Here is a 27,222-nt window from a genome sequence, read left to right on the forward strand (position 1 = left end):
CCCCTTTCAAAGAAAAAGAAGCAGCAGTTGAAATGGCAGGAATGACCAGATAATTACTCATATTTCTTATGGGGAAAAAAACTCTACGTACATATATGTTGTACAGCCTTTTTAGCTCCAACTAGAGCTTTAAATACAGTGRGTCTTTTTCCTAAAAGAGGAGACTGTGCCTCTGGGAGGCAGCATTATTTAATTTGCTATTTACTGGACTTCATTAGTAAAATACTTAAGTCCTGGATTGCAAAGAAACTGCTCCTTGGAGAAGGCTTAGAGAAAACTCCTGTTATAGGAAATTAAATCAACATTGTCCATTAATCATACTGCATGTCAACCCCCAGACCTCGCTTGATTGTTCTTGGTGAATGTGAGGAACCATTAGATGTGTGAGGTCCTTAAAGGTCTGCCTAAGTCAAAGGGGAAGAGTTTAAAAAAATGCCACCATTAGCACATGAAAGAGACTTCAGAGTGGACAGAAGAAAACATTTGCTGTACAGGGCTAGTTACATTTCTTATTTTTTTTTCCCTTGTGTTTTTTTTATTTTCTTCATTTGTTTAACAAAAAGCCAGATGTTGTGATCAAAATGTTAACTGAAGTGATTAATTTTGCCTGAGTTTTTGTTACCCTTTTGAGTCATGTGACTGCTTGTGATAAAGTTATATGGGAAAGTTAATAGCAGGGGCTTTTTGCAGGTTCTGTACTAGCAATATGTAAATGCACTTCCAAAGCTGAGCTAATATGCTTCCAGGTAGCTTTTCTGTCTTGAGTAATACCTTGCTTGGGGTGTATTTGTCATGAGGGCATTATTGCTACCTGAAACATTTTAACTCTCTCTTTTTTTTTTTTTTTTTTTTGAAAAGATGTAATTGTGGAAAAGCCAGCGTTTTTTCAGGCTGCCTGGAGTTGCATTTTTGTGGCAAATGAAGGGGAGGGTGTGTGAGAAGTRGGGSAAAGCAGTCTTGCTTGCTGCAAAAAGAAAATTCTTGCCATGAAATATTTCTTCCCAAACTTTGTTTTTTTTTAAATCTGAAAAAAAAGGCCTAGTAATAAGTTTTGCACAAAAAGTGGTATTTCAGCATTTATAGCAACCTCTACAGTTTTGTTGCCGTTCTCATGGCAGAGTGTTACRCCCTGCCTCAAACTGGTTAGAGCGTTACAAAAGAGAGACGCGCGTGGTGGCCGTGCATCGAGGGCGCCCTGCGGACGTGAGCCCCGGGGAAGGTCCTGGCGCTGCCCGGCAGCCCTCGGCCGGCCCCGGGCTCCTTTAGCCCGGTGAAGCTGCGCTCGAGACGGCGAGCCCTTTTAACCGTGTGAAGGCAGATCGCTAGCGCAGAGTTAAGTAGCTGCATGTTTATTTTACTTAAGCAATCAATCAGTCAGACTGCTTTCCATTTTCTAAGTGTTGTATAAACTTCATATGCAGAGAAATTGCATCAGGATTTTTTTCCCCTCCCTTTTTCAATCAAGATACTAATGTAGCTTGGATTTAAATCTAGAATGCATTAGGAAAGATAACAAAAATAACTCTGATTTCGATTAGCCTCCTAATCTATTGTCTCTAACTTTCAGCTTGTTAATACGATGTTTGACATGTATTCAACACTAGTTCTTCACAAAATTAACTCATTAAAAAAATACAGCAGGTATGGTGAAAGCTTTAAATTACAGCTGGTCCGTGATCAAACATTCTGACAACAGCCATGTTGCTTCCTATTAAAAGAGCAATTTGTATTAAAAAAAAAAAAAAAAAAGAAAAAGAAAAGGAAAGAAAAGAAAAAAACATTTTGAAGGAAAAATTTCAGGTAGGCCAAATTCCAGTGCATRTAATTATGGAAAATACTTTAAACAAACACATAAAAACATTCCTGGAAAAGGGGTACAGTCTGGGGAAGTCTATTCTAGTCTTTTCCAGATAAAATTGCAAAGTTGTAATTTACTTTTCCATGTTACTGCTTTTCTGTGCTATACTCTGAGCATCCTTTAAAGTACAGTGGTATTTACCTGCCRTAAGTAGTATTTACATTAAAACATGCTGTAATCCATTTCCAAACGGGGAAAAATACGTATTTGTCATTTTAAAACTCCACAAAGATTAAGGAAATAATAGTACTGTGTTGTCGGCTAGAACAAAAAGATTTTCAGAAGTTTCGGGTGGTCTTTCAGGCTACTACTGGGGTGCTGATGCTTTCCCGTATGAAGAGTAAGCGGCGCTTCGCGGACGGGTGTCAGCGCCGTGGGCGCAGTTCGGGAGCGGAGCCCGCTGCCGAGCGAAGGCTTTGCGCTCCGGGGAGCATCAGGGCCGACCTGCGGGCGCGGGCGGCAGTGCGGTGCTGCCGGCGAGGCCGTTCCCGAGGTTTGGCCGCTGACATCAGCTGCTTGACTAAAAGCGACACCGGCGTTACGTGGCCCGGGTGCTGGCGGGGGCGCAGCGGCGGGGCGGCCAGGGGCGAGCGCGGCCCGTACGGGCAAGGCGCAAAATCTCCTGGCCGTTGGGGTGAACGCGTGCCCCGAACGCGCGCTCACCGCACGCGCTGGGGAGGCYGGGAGAGCCTGTGGGATACCCAGCTTCACTGCCTGGCCACAAGCTGTCCCTCATGTTCTTTTAACAAACTTTTCTGCAAATTCTACCACAGCCGCTGCGAMCGGCACGTGCCGGCGTGCCACTGCGTGTAGCACTAGCGCGTATTAGAGAGAGGACATTGTAGGGTCCCGGGTACTTTTCCGATGATTACAGATGGAAATTTTCTTCAGGGCATATTTCAGAAGTTCAGGACGTTGCTGTATGAAAATGTAAAAGCTAAAAATAACTCCGCTGTGCCAAACCACCGGGGGGGTTGTTCAGCATAATCTAAGTGTAATTAAATTGAATCCCCTTGTTAAATGTCAAAGATATGTCTCATTTCTGTAGAAAATGAAGCAGCTAAGGGGATGGTAAGTAACAGCCGTGCTTAGGTATGGAGGGGGATACTGGGATGGAYTCCACGGTTGCAGAAGTTGAGGCCGGCGTCCTCCTGCCACCACAGCTAARGGGAAATTACCTGCTGAGCCAAGGCATGCGCGTTGAGCCCTTAACAAGTGATACTTGCTGGCTTCCTTGCTTCTTGCAATTAACCTGCGTAATTGGAAAATGTTTTGCATTGTATGCTGAAGTTTCGGTGAGAATTTTGCATTGCACATAGTGTACAAAGACAACTTGATGCCAGCCTTTTCTTTTAAGGCATTTTTAATGCTTCTGGGTTTAACTTGAGCAAATGAAGTATGAGAGCTGCCATCCCAAAGGCAGTAAATGTGTGTCAGGCTAACTGTTAGTCTATGGCGAATGCATTGGTCTAGCAAATTCAGTATAAAACTTGTCTGACTTCTAGATTAACCTCCTCCTCTGCACTGTATTCAGCAAATGAGTGCCAAATTTTGAGTTTCATGAAGCAGTAGCYTTATTTATGTCTGGAAAAGTCTGTATGAGTGTGTGGTGCTGCCACAGGGGTGCATGCTGGCAAGCCCCTGTACACGCAGTGTAGACGTGTGTCTATCTGGTGGGTGCCTCGCTGCAAGCTGGCGTGTGGCGGGTACAAGGGAGCGGTGTGAGCAGGGACCTGGGACACCTGCAAAAACAGAACTCCCCGCTGAAGTTTGGGCCCTAATTGTGTATGCGGCTGGGTATGGACTATGTAACTAATATTTGGCTTAATAAAAATAGAGTAGTGGTTTCAACTTACACATATTTTGTGTTTAAGTAACTGCTAGTTTTCCTGTCGTGACTGACTTGTTCTACATCTGGCAGTTTGGAGGTGTGTTAGTACAGTTCCCCTCTGCAGTCTCAAGGAGGAGAGAGCCAGACTGATCTTCAGTTGATCTACCTGAAACCTCTGCATCTTGTAGTCATGCTTGCAGCAGCACAACTCCCAAAGCTTGAGATCTGAGATGAGTCACCAAACCACAGATGTTTTTGTAATGAAACTGTGCACCTCCTAGAAAGTCACTGTGCTGCAAGTAATGATAGATAGTGTTTTCATTTTGCTGCACAAAAGGGTCAAAATGGCATGAGGAGTCCATGACAGACCAGCAGAAAATGTTAGTCCTGAAAGAAAATTTATTTCATAGCTTCAGGGGAAAGTTTGGGTGCTGTGAATAGATTGTCTTTGTCAGCGTATAAAAATGTGTCATTTGTAAGGTGATGCTGGATGTCAGGCAGTCGGTGTGCATGTATGTTAGTGCTTCGTACCTAAACAAATGTTAAACCAAACTTTGCAGAGTGCTTACTGTGTTGTGATGAAGTGTGTTTCTAGGAAGCATACCTCTTCGTGCAAAGGTCAGACAAATTATCCAGATCTCTTTCCTGACTGTAACCTGGGCAGGTTAGTCTTCACTGGGGAGGTGATCTTCTCAATCTCTCCCATYTTAAATAAAAGGAACTTCGTATTGCCCCAGTTCTGCTCCACTCTGCGGAGTGCTTGAAACGGCACGCGCTGTTAGGCGACCGTCTGCAGCAGCGCCRGGTTCGCCGGCCGTGCTGCCACTCGTGCACGGGTAGCTGCCGCCTGCGAGGTGCCTGTTGCAGGGCAGCGCTCCCGGCCCGCGCGCGGCACGCATTTGCAGAGGACACGTCCGTGGTCGYGGCTGGGGGCAATTGCGGCTCCCCTCGGCCTCTCCTCTGGCGGAGGTGGCCTCTCCACGTAATTCCATTAAAGAGACTGCGCGCCGCGGGGTGGGCTGCGGGCAGCGCGCTCGGCTTTCAAAGCAGGACCAATGAGCTGTGCGCTTTCCGCTAGGCAGTAACAAAAGAAAAGGTCTCTCAGAAGACAAGACAAGCACAAAAGATCAAAATTAGGTGTTTGTCCAGGCCCCTGGTATTGCTCTCAAGTTAGCTTTTGAGGGYTCACTTTGAAAACTGTGAGCCAAGCTAGTTAACATAAGGGTGTCTGCTAGTTTTAGAGTGTGCTGTTAGAATAATATTGGAAGAGAGCTCTCTGCTCATGCAATTTAACCGTTCTCCAAAGCACAAGAGCAACACGGGGACTAGAGGGAAACGTTGCAAGCGTAGCAGTAATGTCACACAGCTCCTAAGAAAACAGAGCCAAAGCAAATTGAAAATCCTCGAGACTTGCTTAAGTTCTTTTGGCCAGATTAGAGCCGTTTAAGTAGCTCTGCTGTTGCCGTGGCCGCTGCGAGCCCCCAGCGCAGCGTGCGGGACGGAGCGGCCGGCGGCGGCGGCGGCGATCTCGCCCTGCGACGGGCGAGGAGCCGTTTGCCCTGGGGCCTGCGCGGGGATGCGCGAGGCTGTGGCGGCGGCATGCTGGGCCTTTTCACGTCTAGACAAATAAGCCAGAGCCATCCAAAGCCACGGAAAGCCGGAGCGTTTCGCTGAATCGATTCACGTGTGTCATATGTTCTAGTTTCTACCAAAATAAACTGACACAATGTTGTACAAAGAACAAATCGCTTAGGTTCTACTTTCAGTTATTTGGTTTGCAAAGGAAAACATGAGTATCACAGACAGGCTTTGTTCCTTCTAACTGTTTAAAGTTACCTTTAAGTTGAAAAACAAACCACATGAGATGTAAAGTGTTGGTAATTTGTAACCTCTCAGGAACTATTTTAATCTGATATTGAAGAGTCATTATTTAAACTGTGTGACCTAATGGAATTCCAACTCCTTTAAAAAAAGAAAGAAAAAAAAAGAAAGCCCGTTTAATATTATAGTATGAAATTATTAATAATGCTTAGAAATCATTTATCCAGAGCCTAGAGAAGATTTTTAAAAAGCATAATACAACTAGTGTACTAAATTTGCCTTATTTCCTTACTCCTAGGTACCTGAGCAATGTACAGGGGCATTTTTTAGGAAATAGAAATAAAATCCAGTGCTGCAGCTTCTTTTGAGGCAGAGACCTGGGTTTGGGTTGTCCTTCTGCTTTCCAACTTTGTTATATTATTGTTTGGCTTGATGTACTTCTCTCCATCCCTTTTTGTCGAGTATATTTGAAATGTATTTGCTTATTTTCCTAATAAGTTTCTGCTGTATTTACATTGCTTTGCTTCAAAAGTACATTTTTAAGGATAGTATTTCTCCGYGCTCTTCCTTTCCCACCCTTCCCCCTTAATAATTCCCCTGGACCTCTGTTGCTTGGAGCAGACTTTGGCTAGCCCAGATCCGATGTCATAGGCCGTGACCCGATGTCAGAGCGGCCCAGGCTGCTGGCCTCTGCTTTGAATAATTATCTGGAGGTTATTGTGCGGAGGGGACGGGCTGGGGGGCCGTGCCGCCGCCCGCCAAGGCGGCCCCGTGAGCCGGCCAGCCGGACCGCTGCCCAACAAGGGGCCTCGGCCGGACACACTACGTCCCACGCACAAAAGGTTAAATTAAAAATGGACATTTGGCCGCATAGGTTTTGTCCTTAGAGCAACCATTTTTCCAACCTTTTGAGTACAATACTATTTTGATCATTTTAATTGAAAGCAAGAAGTATTATTTAACATATTGTAGGCAGGTGAGAATAAAACTGAAATGATTTTCTCACCTCCTTCCCCAGCTATTAGAACCACCACATGGATGTCACTTAGGAAGTTGTTTCGATTCACTAAGCTGGACTTAGAGCATCAAGCTACGTTGTTGTCGTTGTTAAGAAATTCTCTGAAGTTCTAATTCCTTAGGAACAAGAACAAAGCCCCAGATATTTTTCTTTTGGTCAATATTTTGCTTTGAAAATGTTGAGAACGGAGTTGTTCAAAACAGGTATGCAAGTATGCTCAGTATCCAAACTTAAGGAGTCAACAGTAGATGGTAGTAAAATGTCCATTTTCTTTGGGCTCCCTTATCTTTTTCTCTCCCCAAAGARGACTTAAAAAGCTTGAAATCCAGATTGTGGAGTGCTGTCTCTCTGCCCTTATCAGGACTGAATGAAAGGCTGCTGGAGGTGGGCTCACTCTTCTGGAGGGGTGAAGGGGGGGGGGGAGTTCTTTCATGGTCTGACCTCAGATTCTTTCTTAATTTTATCTAGCCCTGACCTGTTGGCTCTGCTCTGGCTCCTTTCAAGGCCTTCGGAGCTTCACAAACATGCGGCAGCTGAAGGAAACAATGGCAGGGTTTTAGGGGTTGCAATATTACACTCTCTTGTAACCTTGGCTAAATAGACTGTAAACAGATGCTTTCTATGATGCATTTTCCAGAAAGACAAAATTTTGGCTGTGTTTACATCAGCAAACACAGCTCTGTAATACTTTTGGCTTAGGAATTCTTCATTCTCTTTTTAATATTAGCTTTGGCTGACTGAAGAGTTGCCCCAGAGTGTGTCTGCTTTAGAAACAGTCATGGAACCTGCTGCTACATACTTTTTACCTATCCTTACTGCCATAGATTTATTTGGAACAGAAGAATCATATGAAGATAAATTATCAAAATCTGAATGCAACAAACAATTTGGTCTTTTGCAGAAAATTCATTCAAAGACAGTGTTAAAATGTAATCAGGAAAAATACATTTCTGTGCTTTTGAGAAGAGATGATGGACTTMTATGTGGATTAGGATTTTTGGTTGGTTATGTTCTTAGTGGCCTGCTGCTTTAAGCTGAGAGGGTTTCAGGTATATAATAAAGTGTCTTGAGAATGGAATTTATTTCACTGTAAATATGGAACTGACTTTATTGTTAGTAACTTTTTTCCTAAAAGTTAAATTTGTGCAATCTGGATAACTTAATAATGAAATAGTTGCATTAAAAATTACTTCACCAGCTCTTTAGTGACCAGAAGCATTTTTTTCTTTTAATTGTTTGACTGCTAATATTGGCACTTTCATCTTTGTTTAACTACTAATACAGACATTTCATCTTTGATGCCTCTCCTTCCAGCTGTGCTCACTGGAAGTACATGAGGACACCATCTGGCAGTAGCGAGGTACAGCTCTGCCAGATGGAAATAAGCCGTCTTGGTTGGAAAGATGTTCCTTCCGCTCTCCATGTCAGCTTTATCACTAGGGAAATGTCTTCAAAAGAGAGGACCTTTTTTTTCCTTCCTCTGAATAATGGTAGTTGCTACAGCAAAACACCCCAGCTAAGCTAGGATTTCAGTGGATATATTTGAGGCCTGTAGAGGTCAACAGCAGCACTATTTATTCTTTTGTGGAGCAATGCCAGATTATGTTACGTGCTTTTCGGTATTTGTCTTGGTGTTTTAGAAACCAAAGAGCTATGTTTAAGAGACAGTAACTCTATGAAATTCCATGACATTAATATGCCAATATACACTAAAACTAGTTCTGGCATGATAACATATCATTACTTGTAATTGCTTTTGCCTACTATTGTATGTATTTAGTAAATCATTTGTATGCTTTGAACGCTGACCTCTGCACATCTAGACCATTTTTAACTGATCAGTGTATATAACTTGAACACTTTTCAATATCAAGCTTTGGAAAAGAGAAAATCAGAACATAGTACTTACGGATAGCTGTTGCTTTGCAGTAGCAAATTCTGCCCTTACTAAAAAAGTGGAAGCTTTCCATAGAAGCAAGGCTGCTGACAGCGGGAAAGGGCTGGTTCAGGCAGATGTAGACGTTCCAGTGCGCCGCAGAGCAACGGAGGGGCCAGTAAATCAGGTCTCAGTTCTTCATGATGTTGTTGAGATTACTCTGTTGCTCACATCCGAGCGATAAGCAGCTGTGGTTCTCTCTCCATGCTGGGAAATGCAATGACTTGCCACAAACAGGATTGGGACATCTGAGTACACTATAATATTTTTCTTGAGGAGTCTATTTTTACAGCATTAACAGTGCTATCTGTTGTGAGATTCCTGTCTCCTTTCTGAGAAACTGAGCATTATCTCTAAGATTACATCTCTGGCATTTAGTAAGATAATAAAATACTGAAGTAAAGCATSATCATCAGAACATTTACCAAATTTTAGCTACTTCAATGTTTTCTTCCAAGTTATAATCCATGTGTTAAATGATAGCTCAACTTAAAGTTTTCTATCGTACTTGTGGTATTTAGCCTTGCCATACTTCTATCGTAGGAGTAGAATCTACTCATAGGTTTCCCAAGGGCAGAGGGGGCTCCCCYGAGGGCCTCGCTGCTGAACACCCTCGCAGCCCTTGGTGGCTCCCTGCAGACTTCCGTGGGAGTTCCAGGAGGGCATCACCAGAGACGCTGCCCAACCTGCCAGCATTGCCAGGGGGCAGTGGCCCTGGTGACATGTACTAAAATATATATATATACCTTGGGACAGTATCTATTTTGAGCATTTTAAATTAATCAGAATAAGGCGTATCTAGCTTTTTCCAGTTCTTGGTTTATAGGAGTGTTACTACCAGAGGTGAAACGTGCTTCTAGCTGAACTATTATTCATTTGTTTTAAATACTGACAGGTTTAGGTTATATAAAATGGGTGAGGCAGATCCCTTGTACTCTGTAAAGTTATGCCAGCTTATCACACCTAGCATCAACATCAGGGCTGCCCTCTTGATTTGTACAACAGTGTAGTTTTTGTGTCATTTCCACCAGCTGATCTAATTATATTTAAGTAATAGCAATAAAAAGGCCCATTAAAAAGCTGTAGGTGCTGTGACACTTACTTAACTTTACAGTGTCATAATTTAGCCAGCAGCATTAATAAAAAACATTCAACAGGAACAAATCAACTTAAAAAAAAATCAGCCTGTTGGTAAATAAGCTACAAGATAGTCCTGTCTACCTCATGTCTGGGGGGGGTAAGCCTTTAACCACTACCCAAATGCCAGCAATTGCAGTCGTGATTGAATTAATGGAAACGGTGCGTGGTGTTATYAGGCTGTTCGGAGAGGTGAAATCTGGGTTTAAGCTTTCTCCTTGAACTGAATTTTGTGTTGAGCAGCTGGGTGAGTCGCTGGGCCTCATCTGTTGCTGAGGAGCGATGCTCTTCGGTGGAGCGTGGAGGGAGCCCTGGCCCGCCGCGCGCCTGGGCCACGGCTCCGCGCTCGCTTCCCGGCTTGCGGAGCCTCGGCAGCCTCCTGTCCCTGGGTAGTGCGCCGGGCTGGCATATGCTAAATCTGCKACCCTCAGCCCCCCAGGTGGCCGTGCCATGCCCAAGCATTTCTCAGTGATTTATGGGGAAGCTATTCAGGATGCCCGTGCTGGTGTAAGATAAGGACGCGCCCCCGGTTTGTTTTCTCTGGGGGGAGATGTCTGGCGTTGAATGTTTGATCCAGCTGGGGAACTGCTAGATGAAAGTGTACACGCCAAGTGTGTGCTGGGGTTCCCATTTGGGAATGAATCACATCAGAGGCCAGTAAACTAAGCTAACAAATAATTGTTAATAATATTCAAAACAGAGGCTACTTTGGACAGAAGGTATTTTCCTCCACTTCGTAAGGCAAATGGTGTGCGAGTATTTGGTGTAATTGGCGGCACTAGAGATTTTGTTTTGCATGTGGTAAAGTTGTTCCCGATGTGGGACAGCATCTGGGCAGCTATTTTGAATTGTTCTTCGCTGATGTTACACATCTTAAGATAAATGGTATTCAATATTGTGCTTTGTCTAACTGTGTTGCATTAATAAATACATTTGAAAAYTACAGTTCAAAAAGAGCATTTGGTGGGGGGGGGGGAGAGGGGGTAGGAGTTAAGCTTTCCCGGCATTCTGCCACATCCCATTATTCTTCCTCTCCTCCCCAATCAAGTGTTAATGAGGAATTCAGGTTAAAAAAAAAGGAAAAGAAAAAGAAAAAAAAAGCAGTGAGGATAAACAGACCTCACAGGCTTCTCATTGAGCTCAGCAGGGCACTAGACCTTAGCTATTCTTCATTTCACAGTGAAGATGATCAGTTCTGGGTGACCACTTTCAAAGGGCAGGGAGGTTTTGAAGGTGCTCGGCAGGATGATGAATTGTCGTGTCTGCCATCCTGTGTCTTGCGGAAATGCAGCAGGGGTCTCTTCTGCAGGAACTTGCAAGGGAAAAAAAGATAGACTGTGACACTTGGTTGGTTGAATGCCACTTGTTTATGTGGAATCTCTTTAAGGTCTGCTAAATAGTACTAGAAATCAAGATTTCTCTAGCAGTGGATGGGAGAATCATTTACTATAATCAGCTCCAAAGCATACTTCTAACTAGATCTTGAAAGGTATCCTRGTGGTCTCCCTTTTTAGCTTTGGCTTTGTTTTCTAAGATTTGTGTGCTAAATACATGTATTCCCAATATAGGTTAATTAGGAACATGTGAAAAGTATATATTCCCACTTCTCTGGAACATACTCTGTAATKCATGTCAGTAAGTTGCTGTAGTTTGATTTTGATGTATTCAGATCACTTGGTACTTTTGAGGTTTGCTTGTCTTCTGGCTAGGCTTAGTGCTTTTAGAGTGCCACTCAGCCCCCTTCCTTTCAGATGTCTCTTATGTTTTCTACAGATTTTTAAAAGATTGCAATGATTTAGAGATAATATCTTACTATCTAAATTTTCCATACTAAAATTTCATATTTTCTCTTATTTTGCTCGTAAAAATTTTCAATRTATTTGTGTTCATCTCCCTATTTTCTCTAATTGTGATTGACAGGAAGCAACAGACTTCATAAGTTGTTAAGGTCATATTGTTAAGTGGAAAAAAAATAAAAACAATCATATAAAGTGATAATTTTATCCCAGTATAAGAAAAAAAAACTATTTTTTTTATCTCAATTTGCTATATATATATTGTTTAATTGTAGCATTAAAGAATACTGGAAAAAGTACTGGAAAAGGACTAGCCTTCTCTTGCTTATTCTACCATTAATGTTAAACACATCAGAGAAATACTTAAATCCAAACTTAACAGGTCCTTCTGGATACCTGTATTTAATTTGATGAAATAGTTTTTTAAAAATAAAATCTAAATGTAAATTTTACCTACCATTGATTTTTCATTAAAGCATATTTGGGTAACTACAGCACGCACAGATTTTTCAAAATAAACACAAAAACATATTGCAGAACGTGCATTAAGAAGTTACTATGCCATCTTTAGGGAAGCATCAGCGATCTGTTCAGGGTGGTGCTGCTGATGCTGGGACTGCAGAGGGAGCTAATGCTCTGATGTGAGCAGGAGTCCTGTTTGCRTTAACAAATGTCAGGGAATTGTGTTCATGTTTTTTCCAGGAGAGAGGCTGTGTCAAATCCCAGATAAAATGTGGAAGAAGATAGCTTATTTTGAGAGGCATAAGATTATAAGGCATAAGATTACAGTATTTTAGGGCAAGGAAGAAAATAAACAAGATCAACACTATTTTATAATATCTGTGTGGACAGTCTTAAAATCTTAATGGAAGGAAATAGATTCAGTCGCCATGACAGTGGAAGAGACAGTGTCCTAAAATCTGCGTCCGTAGTGGTGTAAAGTTCAGCTGGAACCGGAGGAGGTTATCCGTGCTCGTAGCAGCCCTACTTGGCAGACTGGCGTTGTACGGAAGGGATTTGTTGCAAACAGCATCGCAGGGCACAGGCTGCAGACAAGCGGCCTCTGGCAGCGCGGCCAGCCTGGTAGTCTGTACTCCTGGCCACTTGCTGGTGCCTCTGCCAGCTCCTCACTTGTGGAAAGCTCAAAGTCACTTTCTAACTCGTCTCCCTGCATTAATTTTTCACTGAGATCAAGGCCTCAGAGCTGMACCCTGCACTGATTTTTATGTTTTTTAACAAAGCCAAGGGCAGCAGCAAGCTGCAACGTGGGGACCCAAACCATGGCCAGAGAAGGAGGAACAGGGAGACCTCTGAAGCTAGGGCTGGTAACCCGCTAAGCATGCCAGAATCGAATTTCAAGAAAATGTCGGGAGGTGGAAGCTGCATGTCAGAGGCCCTATGAATAAGCACTGTTGTTTCACAGTATATTCTCTGGGAAACTGGAACTGAAACATTTCCCATTTATTCTCTGGGTCCTGTCTTTATGCCTTAGCCTTGCCCTGCTTCATTACAGCCTATTTCTCCAGAAATAAATGTTGGTTTCTCTGGAACATATCTTCTGCTATTTGTTTCCAGAGACCTTCACTGCAGACTCACAGAAAGCACTTTCAATGGAGTGAATAATATTACTAAAAAATCTATAGCTGTGAAGGTGTGAATTTGTTATGGATAGAAACATGACATTAATCCTGCTCCCACTGAGATCTGTTCCAAAATTCTGATTCAGGCTACTGGAAGCAAGACTGGGAGATGTAACTAATTCCRGTGCAGTCTGTGAAGAAAGATTCAGGAGACCTCACAGGGCTAGGAAAAAGACAGTTTTTCAGGCACACAGCCTATTCATCAGTCCACTCATTGTACAGACAAGTTTTGAATCCAACTTGCAGTGGAATCAAGTTATTTGACTATCTTCGGAAGTCGGAAAAGCCATGTTTTGACTTGAGTCCTTTTCTGTCTTTGCAGATCCCAGAAGAAAGTATCACGTAAGGCTGCTGGCATATAACAGTATGGAAGAAGGCTATCAGGCAGACCAAACAGTCAGTACCCCAGGATGTGTCTGTAAGTGTTGTAGCGGCATAGAGAATTTATTAAGACCTGAGCTATTTCAGATCCTAGCAGCTGTTTTTGTGTGTTTCTAACCTATAAATAATCAATTATTTCAGTTGAAAGTAGAGAATAAGAAAGATCATATTTGTGACAAATACCATCCTAGTTATCCTGCATCTCAGAGACAGTCTCCTGTCTTCACAAACTGCAGCTGAGGAAACAAGATAGCTACCGAGCAGCATTTTCCGCGCTTGTTAGGTTGTCTGCATCATCTCATCAGTAGTGTATTATATGTCCGCCCCTTGTTCCTGTTTGTAGTCCTGATTTTCTTTTAACTAAACAATAGGGACTACTGCAGAAGTAATACAAGCCTGTATTAGATGTTAGTAGGGATCTTTAATAGCTTGAACTAAATTCCTGGATCTGAMTATCAGGCAATACTGAGTTAGAGCAGATTTGGAGCTAAATCTGTGGGTTCAGACCTATCCCTTAATCCTGTGAGCATCCATATATGGTTCATTAAATAATTYATACTTCTTTTTGTTTTAAACAGCTGTCCGTGATCGGATGGTGCCACCGCCACCACCCCCTCACCACCTTTATGCCAAAGCTAACACTTCATCTTCTATCTACCTTCACTGGGGAAAGCCTGCCTTCACGTCTGCACAAGTCATTAACTACACCATCCGCTGCAACCCAGTGGGGCTGCAGAATGCTTCTCTGGTTCTCTACCTTCAAACGTAAGTGCAGTGCTACAGCTGAGTCTTGTTTTCCCATTTCCAGATACCTCCTCCTCCATTTCCAGTTTCTCTGATGTCTTTTAATTGCCTTTTATTGTAACAACATGTATCTGCCTTTCAGGACTATGTGTTTCACCCTATGACTGCCAGTTCTGTTTYCAGGGTTATTTTAAGACATGTTCTTAGAACCCCTTAGTTCTCTACTGTGATCCTTGGACTGGATCGCTGACAAGCTCTTGAACTTTAACAGCTTCTTAGCAGTCTAAGTTGAATTTAATTTTAAGCTCTTCTTTGATCAAACAAAAGCAATTGCCAGAACAAGCTACCTATAAAATAGACAAAGACAGGGCTTAGTCCAGTGTCTGATCATAGGACTGGCAGCAAGAATTCTGAGTTTTGAGGGTTGATTGTGTTGCTGTGGGAATGACGCATTCCTGAGTGTGTGGTGGCCTGCCAGGAGGAGGCTGAGGAGAAACTATAGCTTGCTCTTCAGAGAAGCGATGCACGAGCCACGGAACAGCAGGAGAGGAAGTTCTGCCCAGGTTCAGCATTCAACTCTGTACCCTGATTATCCAGAAACATAAGAMTTTCCTGTGTTGTGACTGCCTGTGGGTGGGGGCAATGGTGCTGCAGGGGGAATCCATATGTTTGTAGCTCCCTCAATACTCAGATTTACTCTAGCCTTATAAGGAAGAAAAATGCTGCAATAAAAAATAGCCTACATCCCAATACTGATGTTTTTCTCCTCAAAGAACACATCCCCTACTGTATACCTGACGACTTAATGATTAGACGCAGTACAACTGCCATGTTAAGTTCTTGGTATGAAATATATAGCATAGTAATGAATACTGTTTGCGATAGGATGAAATTATTGCAAATATTGGTGACTGACTTTGCAGTACAGAAGAAGAAAATACTAAATGAAATTTAATAAAGCAAGTTCTGTCTTCAGTAACACCACTATAAATTTAGATTTAATCTCAGGTTGGCTGCTGTTGCCCTAAATTCACCCTGGTATATCTGAAGCCAACATTTTGCCCCAGAGTTAAAATAGAACAGAACATCTACAATTGATTTTATGAGCAAATATTAAATTGCAGTATTTAGATTAACTTACTCAATTTTACAATTCATAAATTACCAAATGTGAAAGTCTACAAGATGAGTAGGGAGCTTTTATGTTCTACAGAGAGCCCTAAACATGGTGTGATAGAGGCTGTAAGGAAGAACTGCCCACTTAGCCTTTGTCTGTACTGTGAACTGAAAAGCAGATCCAAGCACAGTCAATGGAGCAAACAGCACATGCCTTTTCAACTGTGGGCCACGTTGTAGCTCAAATGTTACTCCAGCTTAAAACACACTGTTCTACGTATGAATGGAAAGAGCTGAGTTTGGGAGACCTTAGCTGTCTAGACCATAATGTTCTTGGACTTGCTTGTGCTTCAGCTTTCCAAAAACCTGAGCTTAAGTTAACATAGCAAGCATAGTGTCCTCCAGAGAGCTCCAGAGTTAGCAGAGATATGAATAAATGTTTTCAGGTAGACGATGCAGATGAACCATGGCCTGAACTTGAACTGGTTTGTCTTGTGATGAACTGACAGTGGGAATCACTCTCCATGACTAAAGGACCGCATGCGAGTTTGGGATCATCAAGTCAACTCCTGCTGTTAAATTTCTTTTATTCCTTCTTCTGTACAGGTCAGAGACTCACATGTTAGTTCAAGGTCTTGAGCCAAAAACCATGTATGAATTTGCAGTTCGGCTGCATGTGGACCAGCTCTCTAGTCCCTGGAGTCCAGTGGTCTACCATACTACTCTTCCAGAAGGTATGGGCATAGCTGCTTCTAAAAGAGAAGTCCTATAAGCCAATGGTTTAAAAAACTGTTGCTTTACTAATTTTAAGYTGTCTGTTGGAGAGAAAAATACTTTAAATTGAGATAGATATCACTGTTCTCAATATAAGATAAAAAATGCTCTTGGGAGAATCCACGTTTTCTGGAACAGTGAAATTTATAAAATCTGCCTGAAATCAGCAATTGTTTTTATGTAAAATGTGATATCCTTACACCATTAGCAACAACTGAATGGAAATAACTTCAGTAAGAAGTTTAAAATATGTATGAAAGAGGCACAGTTGATTCATAAGCATATACTATGAACATATATTTTAAAAACAGAAGTCTTAGAAACTGTAATACTATTACTCATGCATTTTCCTTTCTATTACCCTAGCTGCTGATTTGCTCTTCTGTCAGCCTGGTCAATGAAAATCAAAACTTCAGTTTCATATTCTCAGCATTGCAGTATTTGGGGGTATACCATTTAATGGGAAAATGATGGAGATTCTTTTTTGTCAGTAACTGTTTTCCTCAGTAGTTGAAGGGAAAATACAAAAACTATAAACATTTTAACATTTACAAATGAAAATGATTGAAATCATCATTTATGAAAATATGAACATTTACAAAGTCTAAGCTATTGACCAGACCAGAGTTAACACGAGAGTGTATCTTGAGAGACACTCAGTATCTGTTTGTTTGTTTATTTGTATTTGTTTATCTGGGATGTAGCAGTAGCCATTGGGTCTGCACATCAGTTTCTTTCTGAGCAATTTAATTGCACATAAATTAGTTTAACCTAATAGTATTGTGTTACTGTTTTCACAGCACCATCTGGCCCTCCAGTGGGAGTGAAGGTGACTTTGATAGAGGATGATACTGCTTTGGTTTCCTGGAAGCCACCTGACGGTCCTGAAACAGTTGTTACACGATATACTATCCTCTATGCATCCAGGAAGTCTTGGATTGCTGGGGAATGGCAAGTGTTGCACAGAGAAGGTAAATTAAAATCATAAATGTATGAGCTGGACTTATAAGATGTTACTTTCAGCTCCCTTGGACTACAATAAAAAAGAAAATCATATAAATGTTCACATAAAAGTTACAATTAGTTTTGAATTATTCCCAGGGTTGTCATGAAAATGTATTAAAAAGCAACTAATACTCAGAAGGTGAGGGCAGAGGAGCTGTCTGTATTGCTTTGGAGCTCAGTGGTGCATGTGAACTAAAATGTCTCATAAATCCAATTATATCCATGTTAGTTCTGTTGTAACACTGATTGTGGTAGTTTCATTTTGTAAATGCACTCCTTCAGATCTGAAATCTCTGAGATGCCTTGCTCTCCAAAAATAAATTTATAAATATGGCTGTGTGGGTTTATATGTTTCTTTCAATCATGGCCAATCTAGTTAGCTCCATTTGCTTAATGAACTCTCCCCTAGTCCCAGTACAGAGCTCTGCAAATTCAGTTTAGTTCTCTGGCTCTGCTCTGCAGCTGAACACTAGCTAGCTAATCTAACAGTACTCAGGTATGTTGATGTGAACTGCAGTAACAACTTTTTGATAAGATATAGACACAGTCCAATTTTTTATAKGCACTTTCTAGAATAGAGCTGCATCAAGAACAGATTTCTCCTATAGCCAGAAAAAAAAAAGAAAAAAGAAAGAAAAAGGCATTTACTCTTAGGTTGGTATTCAAAGTACACAGAAGCAGTACAGAATAAATAATACTCTATTAATGTGTTAAACCAGAGAGGGGAACTCAGTGTTACAGAGTAAAATCATGCACTGAGTAGCTTCTTAAGAGGATTGCCTAGAAAGAATTACAATTTTGTTGTTTTGTGGCAGTTTTATGGCTGAAAGCTCACTTGTCAGCAGAGTGATGCCTTAAATTTTTTTTTAATAGAAAATACATAAAACTTAATGATTTTCAAAATGCACTCACAGAGGAGAATTCTCCTTGCTATCAGTGACAGTAAACTGTTTTAGTTCAAAGGTGGTGATTGTCCCTTACGCTGCTCTTAAAGAGAACATGGAAGACACACAGCCATTTGGAAAGGTGGCAGTTCCCTGTCTTGGCTGGAGTAGAACATTGTTTGTCCAGCTCTGCTCAAGTAGTAATTGTCAGCTGTAAAGAATAACACCAAAATGACTAAATGCTTCAGCAAAATTTATGAAAATTAACTAGTCTCTTGACAAATCAGTGAGCTCTAACTATAAAGAGAAGATTGAACTCATGGTATTGCCCTATTAAAACTATTCAAGTAAAAAGTGACCTAATGTCAAGTTGTCATATTAAAGGACCTATTTAATACTAACTTTCATGCATGACAAACACAGCAGATTTAATTTTAAATTCACGGAGAGCTTGTATTTAAAGAATAAGTATTGTCATTTTAGCAAAGATATGCTGTATTTGTCACATGCAGCACAGTGGTTGAATTATTGTTTCGGGTATATTCATCTTAGCCATGACTGTGAAACTCTGAACTGCATCTCAAATAATATTTTACCAGAGGTATTTCAATTAAGGGGATTGCAATAACTATAAACATTTTCATGTGTTCCCTTACTGAAAGTGTTGGAGGGAATGGGCAAATGGAGAGCTGTAAATCTCAGTGTATTATTAAGTCTATCAACTGTAGCGTCACTAATTTTGTATTTTGACAGATACATTAGGGACTGAGGCATGGCATGAAATTCAGACATCTTGACACATTAGAACAATCAGAGGGGCTTTTAGTTAAAGTAAAGGTAAAATGCTTGTGAAAGAAAATGAGTGTGTAGAGGGAGGATTGGGCAAATACTGTAATACACCTATGACAGTCCTTTCATAAGTAATTGGAGACAGGAGTAGGATTGGTTTTTTTTCTGTTTTAGTACATTTACTCTGACAAGATCAATTAACCCTGTTTTGTCTTGGCACTAAAGTTATCCTGCAGGGTATTTCTGAAATCTTAACTCCATTCCTCCCCTGTATTTATAAAGACCCCCCCCAAAACCAAGAACAACAACAAAAAAAAAACCCCGAGAAAATGAATTTCAACAGATGTTGTAATAACGCTTTTCAGAGTTTCCCTCATTTCTGTATTAGCCTGGAACGTAAGGCTAAAGCTNAACCACCTATAATAATCCTATCTTAGGCTTTCAATTATATATTGAGATTTCTACCAACTTAAAAAACAAACCCCTCTAATTTGACAGAGCTTGTGCTAGCCATGGTGGAATTTAAAATGTAACTGCAATTTGCTGCTGATTTGTGATGTGAGTTATCTTCCACCTCCCCCTTTTTGCTAGCTCCCTTCAAGTGGATCAGAAGTTACAGCCTTTACACACTTGGTGTGCAGTAAATCAGTACAAAGTGCTTACTTGCTGTAGCAATGCAGCAGATTTGAAAGGAGCTGGTGGGGAAGAGCCTCTAATATTGAAACATGACCTTTCGCCCTTGCTGGTGCTAAATATTGCAGCTCCTTTGGTTACAGATACCTCACATTTTACTTCAAATGCTTTCAGCTAATGGATGTTTTTTATGGAAGAGCTGAAATAGCTTTTGAAGTGTCTTCCCTTTTGCCACATGTATAATCTTTTCTGTCAACAAAACAACCTTGTATTTTACATGCTCCCATGATGCTATGAAGTCTGGCTTCTGAAAATGATATGAAAGCCTGAAATTTAGGCTTATATCTGAGAAAGTGAATAGAATGTGTGAAAGAGAATATAGGATAGATTTGGTCATATAACTGCCACTATTTTGGAAGAAGATACATATGTTTCTGTAGCAGGAAGAAACACAAGCATTTTAGAAAGCAATTGGAATTTTAAGCAGCAATCTGCAATCCCTGGATAGGCAAAACTCTCATTGGCTTTTATAGGACTTTTGCCTGTGTAAGGACAGTGTGAGTGAATCCTATTTATGTTCTTAATCTGTTTCTCTTGCCTTCAGGGACTTAAGCAAATGAATCCTTAGCATGTGAGAAAGACATTTTCCATAATATTTTTAGTAGCACTGCTTAGATGCAGAGTAATCAAGCAAGCCTACACAAGTCTAAATAGAGTTTAATTTTATTTTGAATGTGCAGTATAATGTACTTTTCCAAATCTGTCCTGTTCGTTTTACCAAACAGAACTGAAATTTGATAAACTAAACTAATTATTTTGTTATGACATTTTTTTATTCACATTCATGGTAGAGTATGATTGCAGAAGAGGATTTAGGAGGCACATAGGTTAATACATGAGTGATCTAAAATTCTGCTTTCTGTGCCTGGAAGTYTGTTAACACCTGGGGCGCATCCTTATACATATGATCACAGCATTAACACTGTCACATTGAAATGCAGCTAGAGCTAGATTTAGGGTTAGGTTGCTGTGTACTGTAGCAAATACTTGACTCTTAGGTTTGCAYCGTACCAGTATCTCTTTACACTGTGCTGTGTTCTAGCAGTGCGGAGAGGGAAGGCCTCTGAAAGGAAGAGGAGCAATTCTTGGCTAACCCTGGAGAGGCAGGTTAGAACATGTAAAAGTTACCATAGTCTTCAAACAAGATTTGGAGGTGGTACTGTAAAGGAAATGTAGGTCTCAGTATCTGAATGTCAGTCTGTTCCCACAGGATTTGTCTAACTAGGACTGCTTATTAAATCTTTTCACAGGAGCAATGACTATGGCTTTGCTGGAAAACCTTGTAGCAGGAAATGTCTACCTGGTCAAAATAGCAGCCTCCAATGAAGTGGGAGAAGGACCCTTCTCAAATGCGGTAGAACTTGCTGTCTTGCCAAAGGAGACATCAGAGTCTAATCAGAGGCCTAAACGCCTGGATTCAGGAGATTCCACAAGTCAGTAGTGATGTTTTGCTTACTGTTGTCACAAGTAACAGGAAAAAAAGGTCCCTATTGGTTTTATGTTGTAACTGTTTCCTGGACAAACCATTCTGTTTTATTTGAGGCAATCCTAACAGTGTAGTGCTTTTTCCTAAATGAAGCCATTTTGGAATTTTATGTCTCAGGACAACTCAACACTGGTTTAATGCTTTTGCTCAGAATTTTGAAATTTGCATTTGTAATGAGAAAATTGGCTATTTTGAATCTTGCATCAATGCCAACTTTGCAGTCACTCTGCTAAGATACTTGCTATAGTAGGTCCCCTATTTGACTTGAGATAGTAGTATYATTTGGTCAGTTAGAACCAGACAGCCCAGTAGAGATAAGATGGCATCTCAGGTAGGATTGCTGAAATTTGCTGGTTTCTGAAGCAGCCCAAGCTGACCTGTCCATCAGTGATATACCAGCATGTTTTCACTGAAGAAATCAGCCCATCTGCAGCTCTCTAGAGAAAACTGTTTGTTACTCCGTGGTTTCTCCATGTAAGAATGGAATAACAAATTGCCTTTGTCTGTCACAGAATGGGATTTATCTGAGTTACTTCTTACTGATTTTAAAGGTGTTTGGGGACAGAAGAGTTAGTAATCATTCAGGTATATTATCCTTACAGTCTTGTCTTGTTGCTGTACACTGAATTGTGAATAAAACACAGGTTTTACTTCTTGCTCAGGTTCTCTTTGTTCCTGAAATTCAGTGSTATTTTAGGCCTGGATAAGCAAACAAAGTAAGGCCCTCAGGAGTAGATCAATAGACATACGAAGTCAAAGCATAAAAACAGCTGATCCCTCCTTGGGGACAGTGCCTTGAATTCTCCAAGTCTTTTCCCTTTTTTCTCTAGTAGCACTCCCTGAGGATGGATCTGGAGAGAGCTCTGCTGATGCATGCTGTAGTGACCTACAAAGAGTCYGTGGTATGGGGCAGTCCCTTCTTCCCCTCCCACACCATGGCTGCATACATTCCTCTGTGCTACAAGTTTTATTTTCAAAATTGTCAAAATGTGTAACAGAGAAGGTCTGGAAATCTCATTAAAATGAAGCATTTGTCTGTGTGGTTGTGACTGTAACCTCATTCATTTCCTGATAGGGAGCAGGGGGTAACTATTCTTATTTACTGAGCCTTTCCATATTCTTTTTTGCTATAGCTTATTCTGACTATTACCATCTGGACCAGAAATCAATGACTGGCATTGTTGTTGGAGTGTGCATAGCCTTGACCTGCATCCTTATCTGCATCCTGATCTTAATTTATCGCAGTAAAGCCAGGTATGTTTTTGTTCTTGAAAAGTGACCTCTTTCTCACAGTTCTGCCTCTGTATGTGCACAAGTCGCTTGGGACATGCCTTCTCCTCCAAAAGTGCGAAGTTCTCTGAAGCACTCTGTTTCTTCACCTATTCTTATCAGAAATGGTAACAAAGCTCCAGGCTTTTTTGGTTCTTCCTACTCCATCTTAGCCCCCTCTACAATGAAAAGAAGGAAGAAGCAACAGAGGGAGTCAGTGGTGCTTTGACAGCTAAATATGAGGCATGCTTCTAAACAAAAACCCTTTCAAGTCAGATAAATATGCTGCTTTACATCATCTGCTTTTTCCTGCATAACCCTCCTGTTCATAGCCTGGCTTGCAAGGTGTTAACCCTTTGGCCAAGGAAAGCGGGGAACTCTGACATGAAGCAGTTCCATGAAACAATTCCTTTGCACTGATGCAATCCACTCTCTCTCTCTCTCTCTCTCYCCCTTGTCATTACTTGCTATGAAGATCAGAACAAATATGTGATACTTGGGGGGGGGGAAGCCTGTCTGAAAGTATATTCTAATAACAAGGGCTTTGTAGCACACATGCAGGAGAAAGCGTAGACTGGGAGATGGTCTCTGTATAGCGTAGTAGAAAGGCCCTAATGTCATTAATGGCTACTTCTTCCAAGTAATTTTAATAATCATGAGAATTCCTGTCTGAACATAAGCTTGTAACCTAGTTTGCATGATTAACTGAAAGCAGATGTTATTTTTTTCACCAGTAATAACATTTAAATTCCAAGCGAGTTAGCATTATCATGTAGTAAAATGTAAATGTCAAGAATATACCAATATTGCTAGATTAATAATAGCCTTGAAGTTTTAGCTTTGATTTTATGCAATTTTTCTTATGGGTCAATTTTATTCCTGCTTAACACTGTGTAGGAAAACATCTGCTCCTAAACCTGTGCAGCAAAGCACTGACCAGCTGTCACATACCAGCATCTCATTAGCCAATGCTAATGAGGTGGGGAAGAGTATTGAAGGAATTGCAGAGAATGAAGAGTCCGTATTGCCAATGATAGTGGGGAACAGCTTCATCGATACTAAGGTACTGTGAATTTTATTAATTCCCAAAACAGAGATATTTCTTTAGAAATCATAGCTCTTACAGCTGAGTCCTTACCAGAATTAAAATATGTAAATTACAAATTAACAGCAGCTTTATTAATGGGAGAGGCACAAGTGTGGCAACCCAAATGTCAGATTTTCAAGACTCATTTTAAAGTTCAACTAGAGATCTGCTTTAATACATTTGTCTTGCACTGTACTCTGCAGATTGCCAAGTTTGCCTCTAGCACAATGCCACTTGGGCTTGCTAAGAGGTCTCTGCTGGTCTAAAKATTTTCTGTTTTAAGACCAGGAAATAGATGAGAGAGTCCTTTTCAGGACCTAGTTTGGTTAGTGCCCATTCAGTCTACTCAGGTATGACACCAAACAGGTATGAAAAAAAAATACTATCTTTTCCATATTTTTATTTGTAAGATAATGTTTTATTTTATAAACTCATATTTGGTCAAATTGTAATATAATGTAGACGGCAGGCTGTATCAGTGGATCTGTAGTCCCTTCCTGTAGAATCTTACAGTTCAAGTGTCCAGYGACACTTGTGATAAATACACAAGTCTGCCATGCTTTCTCATGCAGACCTGATTTGAGGCATGTTCTGTATGCACTGCAGACTTGAAGGGAGCTGTTCCCTAGCGACATTTGCAAGAGCTGGAAAACTGTGGAAAAGAACCCCAGTGCAGACACAAACAGTGTGTCTGTGAATGGTCACATTCAAAATAGTAGTGTGGGAGCAGTGCTGGARGAAATATTTTGCTGTGTGTTTGCAGTACTATACCTGCTGTGTCTGGCCTTTGGGTTTGGCAAATTAAATGCATCTGGACTTTTAATTGTCTTGAGCAGTAGATGGATACTAGATCCGTTTGAATACTACAGCACAAAAACTGATTGAGCACTAAGAGTTCACTTGTCTCCCTTTTTGGTTCGGAGCTGATGAGTAGGAATAAAAAAATATTTTCGTATATCTTAGAAATTTAGTTTGATAAAAAAAACTGCTCTGTCTTCCTCTGTTGTAGGGAGGATCTGATCTGATTATCAACAGCTATGGGCCTGTTGCAAAAGCCAAATGCAAGAAAAGGTGGCTGTTCTTCCAAGATACTAAGAAGGTGAAAACAGAGGAGGTAATTGGTCTAACAGGCAGAGTTTACTCTAGTATCCTGTGTTTGCAAAGAAGAATACTTAGATTTCTATTTATTGAAAAGCCTAATTAGTCACCTAAACTTTAATGAGATGGTTTCAGTTGCATTAAGGTTGATTATGTTCTATCTTCTAGCAAAATCACGTAGAGAAATTTTTGATTTTCTGCCCGAAGTTGTCAGCAAGTTGTAGCTTTTTGCAGTTAGCTGATCGCCTGTGCTCTACAGTGAGCAAAAAGATTCCTGCATACAACTGCAGGGACTTAATATACATATGGGTTAARCATGTGTTTCTAAATACAAATTAAACAGAAACACATGAAGACTCCCCCACTACTCTGACAACTATAACCTTAAGTTTGCTGAAGAGAAACCAAAGAGGGAAATTAAATAATTTACCCAAACTACTGAAGGATTTTGGAATCTGAGTGAGAACTGGCTGGCTTTTGAAACTGTTGGCTGCACCTGCTATTTGTGTGAAAAATACAGCAGTTTAAAGATGAAGCGTTAAACCAAATTCTGAACATTGTCATGCAAATTCACACCCACCAGGCATCCAACTTATGTTTATTGAATTGTAACTTGTATTGTGCTCTTGTATATTTAAGGAGTAGGAAGTCTTGATATCCATGTAGTGAATTCATATTTCAAAATATTTGCAGGAGCAGCTGCATACTTCCAGTGCTTCTCTGAACAAAATATTTGCTACTATCCAAGGAGTAATGCTTAAAGAATATGCATGAGGAGATGGGAGAGAGCTCTACCAAATGTTTTTAAAATACCAGACAGGTCTCTCCAGTGAAATCATTCTTCGTTAGCTATGCTTGCCTGGAAGAGATTATTTCATCTAGTATGAAAGGGAAAAGTATGAGCAAGACTTTAGATTGATTCTTTTTATCCTCCTGTAGGAAAGCCCAGATTGCTGTTCTGAGCCAATGCTGTTGCAGGCACTCTGGCAGAAAATAGGATAGGAAGTGCAGTAAAAACCCAAATTATGGCTCAGCTTTACAGAGATTGAACAGCCTCTTTCTCTCTACTTTTTAYGCAGCCTCAGAGAAGATTTGTCCAGGCAGTGTGTCTGTATCAGCCAGGTACTACTGTGCTGATCAGTGAGGATGACTCCCCCAGCTCCCCTGGCCAGCAGTCGAATTTCCAGGTGCCATTCAGTGTTATTGCTGATACAGAGCATTCAGCCAACAGTGAAGGAAGCCACGAGACTGGAGACTCTGGGAGATTCTCTCATGAATCCAACGATGAGATACACCTCTCTGCTGTGACAAGTGACACTCCTCCCACCATCAGTCCTCTTGTAGGCAGTGACTTGGGTACAAATGTGATGAACCTTGCCTTAAGTAACTGCAAAGAGTGTCCTCTGCCATTCACTACTGACCAGACTCCTACCTCATCTCTTCAGATACAATCTGCAGTGCACAACTGACATCCTTAGGGCCATGCCACACATCCTCGCAGTGTACGTCTGTTCGAAGGACAATGAACAGGAAGCCAAAGTTTTTTGTGGAAAGCCTGACTAACTTAGCAGGTGATCCCATATTTTTGTTGAATGTTTTTTTTTCTTGTTGTTTCTAAAACTCACTTTTTTTGAATGTTCAGTAGTCAACAAATGTGAAAGGACAGTGAAGATTTCTGACTAGAGTTAAAAATGTATCACTGGAGCAAAGGGAAGGCTGTTGGCCTTTTTGCTGACTATCTACCTCAGTTTGCCGAGAGGTGAACTCTGAATGACAACTGCTTTACCTCATTTGTGTTCTAGTTGTTCTCAGCTACGGAACTGATGATACTTCCTAGTAGTGTTATTTTGTGTTTCTTTTTTTTTTTTGGTTGAGTGTAGAATGTGTGTGTGTGTGTGTGTGTGTGTGCGCGCGCGCGCACATTTGTGCGCACTCAGTGATCAGGGAGTTGTATGGGTAGATGAACAAGATTGTTTAGCTGAAGCTCTGTCTTTAAAAAGAAGGAAACCTCAGAGTATAAAATGTAATAATTCAGTGTGGCTGACTCAGAGTTAAAAACTGGGAAAACTGGAGTTGGTGCTTTCATGTTTACAGCCACATCAAATCATTTGTACCTCTTGGTTTCTTGTAGCCCCAGTAAGCCTAGGACAGTGCCTTTCCCCCTTAAACTTGTGCCAGCAACTGCTGATAGGGTATATGCTAAATCCTTCAGGCTCTGGGATGTGTTGGGCTCCCCCAAATGACAAAACACTACCTCTCTTGACAGTCAATGCTAAAAAACGTGGCAAACAAAGAAGTATTTAGCATTTCCAGCCAGTTTGTCTCTACCTGAGTCAAGAAATAGATAATAATGCTGAGTATTCTAGTATCTCAGTACTTCTTAGCAACGGTGCCTTGTGTTATAGATCATGAAATTACTGATTTGCCTTAGCCTTTTTAGTATTCATAAAGTTGCTTTGGAGTTCAGAAAGATGCCTTAAATACTTCTTAGATGTTATCAAGTGATCTTGTGTCATAAGTCCATGGTTTGTTTTCACMCAGCCTTGAGTGCAGGTACTGCTAGCACTGTAGTATGTCTCAGAGCTGTTAGGATGCAGTGCTGCTCCTTGCCTTTGCCTTGTATGCTCTTAGCCAGGAATTTTAGCACAGGGAGTGACTTTACCCACATGCCAATCTAAAACTCTGATTAGTCCATGAGAAATAAAAAGCCAGAGCTTTAGTTGAAGAGTCTGTTGAAGGAGGTGAGTATTGCTACTGCCTTGAACCCATACAATTCCTGTTTTATACTACCTCCTTTAAAAGTTATTCTAGTGTTTTTTTTTTTTTTTTTTTTTTTTAAGAAGACGGCAGAGGAGATAC

General features: G+C 40.9%; 1 protein-coding gene across 1 annotated transcript in view; it reads left to right on the top strand.

Moving 5' to 3' along the window:
- PRTG (protogenin) overlaps window positions 1–27,194 on the top strand; it is a gene marked incomplete at its 5' end in the record, with an annotated part of 80,499 nt that extends 53,305 nt beyond the window's left edge. Inside the window, 9 exons of the mRNA XM_085303660.1 lie at window positions 13,360–13,455; window positions 13,997–14,183; window positions 15,885–16,012; window positions 16,853–17,023; window positions 20,674–20,856; window positions 22,043–22,163; window positions 23,076–23,241; window positions 24,275–24,379; window positions 25,443–27,194. Of these exons, the coding sequence (XP_085159786.1) occupies window positions 13,360–13,455; window positions 13,997–14,183; window positions 15,885–16,012; window positions 16,853–17,023; window positions 20,674–20,856; window positions 22,043–22,163; window positions 23,076–23,241; window positions 24,275–24,379; window positions 25,443–25,832 (1,547 nt within the window). The remainder of the gene's footprint in view (window positions 1–13,359; window positions 13,456–13,996; window positions 14,184–15,884; window positions 16,013–16,852; window positions 17,024–20,673; window positions 20,857–22,042; window positions 22,164–23,075; window positions 23,242–24,274; window positions 24,380–25,442) is intronic.
- Window positions 27,195–27,222: the final 28 nt, after the last annotated feature.

Source organism: Rhea americana, unplaced genomic scaffold (genome assembly GCF_003343005.1).
Source record: "Rhea americana isolate MKP2758 unplaced genomic scaffold, rheAme1 scaffold_2, whole genome shotgun sequence".
Lineage (NCBI taxonomy): Eukaryota > Metazoa > Chordata > Aves > Rheiformes > Rheidae > Rhea > Rhea americana.